Consider the following 10,902-nt stretch of genomic DNA (forward strand, 5'->3'; position numbering starts at 1 on the left):
CCACTGAACATCTAGTAACATAAGAACCCACCTGTGACAGAAAAGAGCCACGTTTTAAAGCCTCGGCGTTCGGATGTGAGGCCTGTTTCCTGCTTAAAGCTCAGATGGTTGACTGGAATGTAAACCCAAGTCCATTAGATGGTGCAGTTGTAGGGATAAGAGAGAGGGGGGGGGGGGCACTAGCCTGCACGCTGACGTCAATAAAAACAGTCATTTTCAACCAGTCTGCGCATTGACCGACCATTCAAAACATTACGCACGGCATCGCGGCTGGACCACGCTAGACTACTCGACTGAAATAATTTTTCACCGAGCCCGGAGAGCGGAGACAATGCGGACTAACTCCATTGCAGGTTTTTGACCATTAAATGTTGTCTTAACATTGTGGGTGTTGTGGGCGCGCGTATCGGTGTCATGTCTCGTCATATCATCCCCAGGTCAGTTGTGCCAGTGCCACTGCCCATCGTGTTTTCTTTCATGTCTGCCCTGCGTGGGGAAAGAAAGGGTCGCTTGTGCACGTTGATTGAGGAAAATAAGCATTTGGGTAATTCTTATGAGGGAAACATGCGTCGAGACGCGCTGGTCACCAACCACATCTCCAGTCATTCCGCAGCCTTGTGCCCATCACATCGTTGCTGTCACCGTCATTAATTGGTTTATCGAGAGGGGTGAAAATGCAGCTCTTTTTTGCAATAATTTTCGATGCATCCTGTTTTTTCTCTCCCTCTCTCTGATATTTTCGTCTCCAGCAGCCCACAGATGGGGGCGCAGTAAACCTGCTCAGTTGGGCTCTGAGATTTTCATGCACCCTCATCTCTATCAGAAACCAGAAACCTATGGTTACAAAATCCCAAAGCCAATTTACTCTTCTGTGAGGAACTGTTTTATGATGAAGAGATTTCATGCAGCATGTAATCACCTTCCATTGCCCATACAAACAAAACAAAACAAACAAACAAACATCGTTAACCTCTTTTTGCTCTGCGACCCGCTTGTGTTTCGTGTTTTTTTCTTTAAAATCGATTTGGTTGCTGTTTCCAACACAGGTGCAGGAGCATCCCGAAGTGTGAAGGCAGGAAAAGTCGCCATGGCGGATGATCATCTCCATCACCCTGCTCTACGCTTTTAGCCTCTTTACAGTGCTGCCTTGTCTAATCATGTTCAAGCAGCATTGTACAGGGCTATGACAGCATAGAGAGCTGAGCTGCTCGGCCGCTGCGTTTCTCTGACCCCTTGGATGGCAGCCAATAAATGACATCATCTGTTAAAAGCACAAAACGGCGAGGATGTGAATGTGATCGCGCATGGATTAGTCTTTTTCTTGCCAATGTGTCCAAAAACTAAAGTGCACTGGATTTTTTAAGGCCAGAGTAAAGTGGAACGCATGTAGTTCTCTTTGAGTTTAATTATTGAATGCAAACCCAAATCCCTTTGCAGCCAATACATTATTGAACCAATGGGTAGCATTGCGTTGTGATGCCTCCGGATCAACCCTTTTGTGCATCTCTTGTTCTACCACTGCATTTGACTCAGAGCTAAGAGTCCCAGGAAGTAAATGATAAGGATTTTGACCAAAATCAGAAAAGATCACTTAACTGCTGTTCTGAAGGTGTCAGAATCCTTGAAAAAGAAAAAAAAACGTATTTCCTGCACAGTAAAAAAAAAAGATTTTGAGTAATTTCTTAAGTTGCAGTTATGAGAAGCAAAAACATCTGCTGACTTTTTTTTTCTGGATTAATCTCACAATTTCTCACAATTCCAATTCCCAAAAGCCTAATGTGACATCATCAGTTGTCTTCTTTTGTTCAACCAACAGTCCAATACACCTTGAGGTATTCAGTTTACCATCACAAAGAAAAGACCTTGAAAGACAACAAATTTAAATTTTAAAACGTTTTTGCTCGTAAAATGGCTCAAATGATTTTAAAATAGTTGATGATTATTCTTCTGTCAATCAACAAATTGTTTCAGTGCTATCGAGAAATACCCGTGCTATTAAACATGTTGAAATATGTTGCCCTTGATTTATTTGAAAGTGTGTGTTTCGCGCAACTTCCTCTTCAGTCGCCAGTTCATGAAATACTCCTACTTAAAGCTAATTTAGCCCAATACAATAATCCTACAATAAATCATGTTTTCATGAGGGTTATAATGTTCAGTTAGGAGGCAGGATTTTTGCTTTGGGATTCTTACATTTTAAACATTTCATGTTAGGTTTGAGGGATGTTTGGTGCTCCACTGTTAGCCAAGGTCCACTTTCATGCCCTGTGCTGGCTGTAAATTGAGCCCTTGATGTTCCCTCTCCATCCTGTGTCTCCTTAACTCTGTCTGATATGGGATTAGTAATGAGAACATTGTTAATGAAGGAGCCTCCTTACTAATTAAATAACAAGCTTATGTTTACCAGAGGTGAAACAAGTTCATGGCATATTTACAGACCGAGGCAGAAACCTTTTTCTAGTCATCCAATGGCAGAAGCCTTCTATTTGTTTTGGATCAAAAAGAATTAACATATTTGAACAAACACATTCTTACCATGAATTACATAGAGGCTTACCAGTTCCACAAATTCAGAGATTTTATTACAAATTAGTTTAGTCGAACAATGGCCGTGGAAGAAGAATCCTGTTATATTTATTTCCCTGCCCGTGTTGTAGTCCAGTTGAAGCTCCTGTTTAGGGTTCCACAGAAGGAAGTATGAATGTTGGGTCAGGCACTTAACATCCTCACTGGCTGCAGCTCCCACATGGCTGCAGGCCATTCTCGTTGCAGGAAGTGCACTTGAGAGCTTTGAAGGAATCCGTGAAGCAGTTGCGAAACACGGACATCTTGCTGCCATGGCACATTGGGCATGGGATGAAGGCAAAGTCCCCACAGGTCTGGCACGTCTGGGGATGCTGTACCCTCTACAGAAATGGATATATATAATTTTTTTGTTAATTTTCTCTTCCTAGAGTCCACATTGCCAGAGAACCAGGAGACACTACAATTAGTCACTGGCAAAGTCACTGTTTTAATCAAGTGATAGTGTGGCACATATGATCTATTTACTTAATATTATTTAGTCCATAATTAGGAGCAACTTAGCCAGAAAAGTTGTTCACATCAGCCTCCAAGTTGTAATTCTGAATAAAGGATATTTAGAATTTCTGACAGCAGCAATGTCTGCCACTAGGTGAAGAATATCCAAAATCAGCGTTGATACAATTGATTTAGCTGCTTTAAAATGAGTTAAACATAATTTATTGGTATCTGGTTTCAGATGTGAACAAACTTCTCCAAATATATAACATCACAAAAGAAGCTAGTTTACACTGACTGAATAATGTGACATTAAAGTTAGCAGTGGTGTCAACCATGCATGAGTGAATGAACGCTCCCAGTTTCGACAGCGCTATGCAAGATGCTTCAGTGTTTTCAGCCTTAACACTGAGCTCAACTGACTGTCTCCTGCTTAATATTTAGTGCGCACGTATGAGACCTGTATCAATCTTCTCATTTAGATCTTAGCAAAAAAAATAAAGTGTTTATTTATTTATCTATTTGCAGCATAATTAGATATGAACACACAATAAATAAATCATGTTGCTGGCCAGGTCTGCACTGATTAGTGTATGCATGACCTTTTCAGAGATGCATACTTTTAATAGCATGCAGTGACTGGAATCCAGGGCTTAAATGTCATAACACAGTTTTGTATTTGTACGAAGACTTCAGGTGGGTCTGAGCTCCAGCTTAGAACCAGGCCCTGAGAAAAGGCCAAGATTTGTGAGACAGACGTTGCTGCAGCTCACTGTGAAATAGCACAATCTGGGTTTGCGCCACAGAGCACATGTGCTCTGCGTTGGTGTGTTTGGACAAATCTGTTGGAAGCAGAATCAATAACAAGCCCTCCATTATTGATGGGCACTTATTGATGCGCATGTGTCTTTTACACCGCAGTTTGCTCATGATTTATTGATGACATGACCAGTGAGGGAAAATGACTGCTCCTGCTTACACCATGTTCATCTCAGTGAGTTTAAACAGGCACAAAGCATTCATTTATTATGACTTAAAAATTACCTTATGCTTTAAATGTGCCACAAAGCATGTATAACCTTGTTCTGCAAATCTAATATTAAATATATGAATAATTAAACATCAATATGTGTCAAATCAAGTGGATAATTCACAAGTAAATCACCCATTTGACCACCATCAATTATTTACAATCTAATTTCCAAGGTGAACACTGTGACAACCAACCTCAATTTTTGTCAGAAGATCCTGAAGCTCTCCTGATTCATTCATGCCAAGTATTTTCTCAGCACCCTGCAAAACAAGTTTAATGTCACAGTTTGGTAATCAATGAACTTGGCGTGACTGTACAAGATGTTGCCATCAGATATCAGTGGAAAGGAATAATAAGGCCTGACCCCAAGGTAGTGTCCATCAATGAACACCACTGGTAATGAAGGAGGTTCTCCCACACGTTTGCACCGCTCTTCCAACTCCTTCCCGTACTCACAATCCAGGGCGATGTTCTTCTCCACAAACTTCACCCTGTGGTTCTGGAAGATCTTCCGCACCAGCTCACAGCGCTCAAAGGTTGTCCTCACCACACGGAAGCTCGTAGTGTAGATCACTATCCGCCCAAACTCCAGAGATAACTCCATCTAGGAGGAGGTAAAAATCCTTAATGTAGTTAGTGATACATTTTTGTGTTTGTTTTTCTCCATAAGATTCAAATGAACTATGAGCTTATGCTTGCCAGCAGTAATTTCGGCATATGTATATTGACCTCTTAAAAGTTAACAATTATTATAATTAACTATTCCTATTGGTATCAATGCTCATAGTAGAATTTTTATATTTTGATATGATATTTCCATGTCACTTATAGGAACATTTCTTATGTTTGGTACCAGTTTTGCAATAAGTTGTAGCTACAAGCTTAGTCAGTGCTTAACTAATCCACATCAGCAACATTTCTAACTGAAACGATGAATGAATGAAATAACCCAAAGGTAGTGCTTTTCAATCATTGGGCCACTGGATCAGTGCTTCTGTACAAAAACATAACTTAAATAAAGTGGATCATACTTCAAAAAGAAAAATATTTCTTGCTTTCCATCTGATGTCCTCTGGCTGCTCTGCCTCAATTCTGTAATTTACAGACTTTCCTGGTGGGCAAATAGCTTTACTTGTTGCTAAAGTGACTGCAAACCGTTGCTAACTGTAGATGCCAACTGTGGTGCTCCTATTATCCGACGTCGTCCAGGAAGGGAGCTCAGAGCACCAGGGGGAGCGTTGGTATTTATACTTCTAGCAAAGGAGCTTTCGGCACCTGTGGAGGAGGTATTCAGGTCCAAGGTGGGGGAGAACCTGGCAGGGCATGTAGGGGCTTCATCTATAGAAGCTGCCGCGCTTTCATTCAAAGTAGGTTCAGTAACAGACACATTCTTTTATGCTGGCTCTCTGTATTTACATTTATATAACTTATCTAACTTCACCTATTTTGATTTCATGAGAACATGTCCTTTGTTTGGACAACAGTGTGTTCACAGATTGTGGTTTATAATATAAGTATAAAGCTTATGCCATTTTACAGGTTATGTATTATTTTTGTAACCCTCAAAAATTTCATCATACCATAGATTTTTATATATTTGCTAACCCTCCCTTTCACACAGCTTTTTGTCACTACACTATATAGACAAAAGTATTGGGATGGAGCTGTTTTTCAAGGGTTGCACTTGGTCCCTTACTTCAAGCAAAAGGAAATCTTAGTCTTAGGAAACCCAGCATGACTGTGCCTCAGTGCACAAAGCAAAGCTCCATAAAGACATGGTTGGATGAGTTTGGCGTGGAAGAACTTGACTGGCCCTCACAGAGTCCTGACCTCAACCCGATTCAGCACCTTTGGGATGTACTGGAACAGAGATTGTGAGCCAGGCCTTTTGGTCCAACATCAGTGTGTGACCTCACAAATGCACTACTGCATGAAAGGGCAAAAAATCCCACAGAAAGACTAGTACTTTTGTCTATTCAGTCTAATTATTTTACAGAGTTGGGAAATCAGTTTAACTAACTTGAGATGAATTGAGACTAACTTGAGATACTACACTGTCAATTATCAAAACGAACATGTATTTTTAAAATTTTTGTCAAAGTGATGTTTTTATTGAATGCTACTGAAATGGCAAATATGCCAGTGAAAATGTTGATGAAGTGAGGTGATTTGCAAAGTCTGCACAGCATTACCACTAACGCTAAATGTTCATTGGGATGGCACAACTGCCTCAAGCAGGTCACCTCAAAAGAAAGATAATCTTATTTAATCATGATGAGAAGCTTTACTGATGGCGATGTTTGTTCAGCTAATTCCACTTTGCAGAGAGATAGTTTCTTCAGTATGACCTTCTACATCGTCTCTGTATCAGCGCAAGAGCAAAGCGTTACCTCAGAATATCAAACACCTCTTTTTCTTGAAGGAGTACTAGAAAGCAAGGTGCTCAGAATTCATTAACCTGATTAGTTTCTCTTGAAACACTTAACGAAATGCATCATTAATCTTTAATTGCTCTGTGACCTCGTCTTCTATTGTATGCTTTTATCCCAGTCACACACCTACATGTAGCTCCTTCCTGTAACTAGACTTGAGGACAACACTGATGGAAATTGTTACGAGGCTTAGAACAAAATGAGCAATTACGGGAATTCTTTAAATAGATAAAGCGATTAAACAATGTCAGTGTGTACTTACACCATTAGAATTTGGAAGGTTTTCAAACAGCGTCTGACCTGCGCTGACTTTGTGCTTGACCCCTCTCACAGTCCCATTTTTACTGAGTATGTTGACCCTCTTGGTGGTGAACATCCAGTCCTTCGTGGTCCCCGCATACATGAGTAGATCATCAGGCTCACACTCGCTGTCATCCAGCTCGGAACCCAGGTATCCATACAGATGACCCTGTATATCTCCGCTTGTAGAGGGGGTGCTGGCCCTCTCAGCATCAGAGCTGCTGGTGCAGTCTGAATCCAGTGAGTCTGAAGGCCCCTCATCTTTGAACATCTCCTTCAGCACCCGACCACTGTTCCCTGAAGCCACACGGAACCTCACCCGCTTCTGTGGCTTTTCCTGTCCTGGTGTCAGCATTGTCCCGTCCATTGCAAACCCTGTGCCACATTACATGGTCCACAGCACTGCAGTGCAGCTCCTTGTGTCTCATTCAGAGGTACAGCTCAGACACACTATTTGCCTCCCATGGATTACTACCACGTTTAATCCTTACCGTTTGAACAGATCTAAAAACAACTGAGAGCCTGTAAGCTGCCTTACAGTCAGACTCACACTGCCAGTAAATAATACATGCATTACAGCCATGGCAACCTAGCAACCTAATCTTGCGTAAAATGATAGTTGTCTTTTAATTATTCATCACAGTTTTCACACAATTTTCTCCAAAGCTTTGACAGAAGACTTTTAACGGCCTTAATTTATGTGCTTGCATCAAACATTTCTACCTCTGGGATAAGATGACAGCTAACACTGTCAACTTGTGCACCTGTTTGAGACAGATTGGACTTGTATACAGACATTTATGATCCTCAGACAATAAAGCCTGATGAATGGTTGATTAAAAATATAAATTAGTCTAATATTTTGGTTAATGACCAAACACCTGCAAAACTAATGAATGCTACCATCACCCTCAGCAGTTCCTTGTGTTCACTGCATGCTAAAACATCAAACTGGTTAGCGTGTTAGCTAATTTGACAACCATGTGAATCTTGGTTAACGTGTATTTTAGTTTAATGAACACTGTACTTATGTATCATCAGCATATTAGTATTGTTCTTGTGAGCATTTTAGCTCTGACATTAGCATTTAACTTAAAGAACTGCTATGTTGACAATCTCACAAAGCTGCCGGTTTGGCTGTAGAAACTGATGTCGTCTTGGTTGAACTCTGTAGGCCTACATGAAGCTAAAACTATAAAACATTCAAATATATATATATATATATATTTGAATGTTTTATAGTTTTAGCTTGATGCTTCTGTGTTTTATCAGAAGATTTTTAAATGAGATCAAATAGCTAATTTGCATTGCACACAGTACCAACAGGCTATGTATATATGGATGGATGAATGGATAGATGGATGGATGGATAGATAGATACTTTATTGATCCCGAGGGAAATTCAAGATGGCTATAACATATGGCTATAATGTAACTCTGCATACAAATACAAATTTATGCACATGCTTAAATTTAGATTTTAATGGCTCTTCATTTGTTCAGTACATTTTTCTTTTTTTTGTGACATTTTAACTGTTTTTATTATTATTATCTCCGTAATGTAAAGTGTCCGTAAAATGTGACCTTGTTCCAAACACATGAATGCAGATATTCCTTGACTGTGAGGAGTGCGGGTGATCACTGGACATCCTCACAGAGCAGAAGTGATGATATAATATATCCCAGTGAGACAATACAGCAGCATGTCCACAGAGAGTCCTCAGCATGTGTGTGTGTGTGTGTCAGTGTCACAGGTGATGAAGCAGCTTCCTGCTGATGAGACAAGTCAGCTTACAGCGGTGACAGCATTTGAGTGCTGCAATTTGGCCCCTGAGGTAAGAGCTACACACACACACACACACACACACACACACACACACACACACACACACAGCATGTCATTACCTGTTTGTGTCACATTGTGCTGATCGTTAAAGAACAACCATCTGGCAAAGTGTAATGCATCAAACTAAGATTTAGTGACATCCTGAGGCTGTATTGGAAGTCTGCTCTGGTTCAAAGTCTTGGTGAGCCAAAGTGACTCTAACTCTCTAAATTGTCTTTTATTATAAGGACACCATAACAGCCATTGTTATGCATTTTTAGGTTCACTGTGTTTTAATGCTAATAGCTATATTATATGCCATCAGGGTGTCTACATTGAACTGAATTTCTGATGAGCTGAGGTGGCTTGATCACTAAAAAGAAAAAATCTATATCTTTGAAGAAAGGTGCCTAAAACCTATTTTTTTTCAATCAGCTTCTTACTGTAAATTAGACCAAGTTATTTCACATGAATGATTTCTGTCTGCTGTTTCAAAACGATGCAAAACGATGATGGGACGTGTTTCTGTGCAACAATCAGGATTTAGTAACGTTCCACTCAGAACTGGTGACAGTTATTTGGTTGTTTGCCTGATCAGTGTCAGTTAAAGAAGCTCTGTGGCGTTTTCTTGTAAATTTCTGTTTACACACTCACGAAAACAAATTACGTGCTTCCTTGAGGCGTTAAAACCACGCTGAGTAGATTTACATAGTATAGACCAAAGTACTGGGACACCTGACCATGGTGATTAAACATGGTGATCAAAGCAGACACACAGTCCTGCTGAATGTACATCTGTGCATGTACAATGGTCAGGTGTCCTAATACTTTTGCATATATAGTGTATTATTTTATTTTATTTTATAGTCTTGGTGCATGGATTAGAGATCCTACATTTGTATTTGACAGTCTGTCTGGATAAAGCTGCTTATGTTGCTCAGCCTTCCAGTTGAACTACTGTTCTTGGAATACGTCCGTCTTGGTCTTTACATATCATTTACATATCATTTTCATTTTCATTTTAATTAGGTTTTTTATGTCAATTTCTCAGTCTTCCTTCCCCCACACTCTATAACTTTCTGTTACAGCGATAAACCTGTTTAGCAGCTTTGTTCCAGAAAAAACTACAGCAGATGAATAAAGATAAAATAAACATAAAAACTCCCCATGTTGTTTAGTCCCCTGAAATGACACATGCTTATCTAGAGTTCACTGAAACACACACGCGCCATGTTGAGTCGAGCAGCCATTTTATCTCACTTCAGCACATTTGGACAAGAGACCACTGAGATAGTGATATTCTGTTCAACCTGAAGAGCTCATCTTTCAGCCCTCCTCATCACTAGTGCTAATGCAGCCTTGCCAGCCACCTCGACTGCTATTAAAAAGGCAATTTAAAAAGATGAATACTTTAACAGTCGCTGCTGTTTGTCAGCTCGGCTGAGTGGAAAAAATTGAATGGCGCAGCGTGATGGATGGTTTTAATTTTGTGCAGAGAGAATAAACAGATGAATCCATAGATTGCCAGCTTGAGTTTTATGTTAACTTCATTATATGACTGAGCTGCAGTACATTTTTGAGTTGCTGTAATAAGACAAAATCAAACTGATGTCAATATCTGAGGCTTGAGAGAAAATTGTATTTAAAAGAGCATTTAATATTTTACATCTTCAGATGTGTCTTTGTGCAGGTTTGACATGATCTGCATACATTAAGCCACTGAGAATTGCCATTAAGAAAATGATTGCAGTGACTCACCATTTGTGATTAGCTGGCCGTTGAACCACCTCACCCACCCTGACTACAGATCAGCATCCACAAGGGGGCAGAGCGTAGTTCAGTTACAGCTAAATGTCACGCAGCCCAGTTATTGCCTCTGGAGCTGCAGGCAACAAATGAAGGATGTAGCTGCAGGTCTGACGGCTGCATCCCCAAGCGTGGTTTGATCAGCTGTTAGAGAATGATTAATGAAAAAAATCATGACAAGGTTATTTAAGTAGGAGCAGGATTAATACTCCCCGAAGAGCCGAGATCAAATTTTTCAGGCTCATGATTTACTAAGTGAATTTTAGAGGGACAGTAGCAACAGGTGTGGTGTACACAGTTATGTTTATGAGGATATCAAATCCAGTCCTGATTCTAAAAGAAACAATTAAAATAATGATCTCGTTCTGTCTTCATATTCACCACTTAAGTGTTGTCTCAGTGATGGAGTGCGTATGACATGAAAGCAACAATTTAAAATGACTATAAAATTGGTAAGATTACACATACAGGAGTGGTTTTCACTA

At 40.1% G+C, this 10,902-nt stretch overlaps 1 protein-coding gene across 1 annotated transcript; it reads right to left on the bottom strand.

The window, feature by feature from the left end:
• Positions 1-2,466: 2,466 nt before the first annotated feature.
• Positions 2,467-7,260, bottom strand: grxcr1a (glutaredoxin and cysteine rich domain containing 1 a). The gene is made up of 4 exons (XM_046405782.1): positions 6,749-7,260; positions 4,419-4,658; positions 4,249-4,314; positions 2,467-2,906 (listed from the first exon to the last, which is right to left on the bottom strand). The coding sequence occupies exons 1-4, from the start codon at positions 7,151-7,153 to the stop codon at positions 2,727-2,729; spliced, it is 891 nt and encodes a 296-aa protein (XP_046261738.1). The 5' UTR covers positions 7,154-7,260; the 3' UTR covers positions 2,467-2,726.
• Between the last annotated feature and the right edge of the window lie 3,642 nt (positions 7,261-10,902).

This window comes from Scatophagus argus, chromosome 12 (genome assembly GCF_020382885.2).
Source record: "Scatophagus argus isolate fScaArg1 chromosome 12, fScaArg1.pri, whole genome shotgun sequence".
Taxonomy (NCBI): Eukaryota; Metazoa; Chordata; class Actinopteri; family Scatophagidae; genus Scatophagus; species Scatophagus argus.

Bases quoted from the DNA above. Each gene is read 5' to 3' on its own strand.
- grxcr1a (XM_046405782.1), bottom strand. From the start codon at position 7,153: ATGGACGGGACAATGCTGACACCAGGACAGGAAAAGCCACAGAAGCGG. The intron at 4,315-4,418 runs GTCAGGCCTTAT...CTTGTTTTGCAG, and splicing joins TTGATGGACACTACCTTGGG to GGTGCTGAGAAAATACTTGG. The intron at 2,907-4,248 runs GTTGGTTGTCAC...CCATTTCTGTAG, and splicing joins ATCTTCTGACAAAAATTGAG to AGGGTACAGCATCCCCAGAC.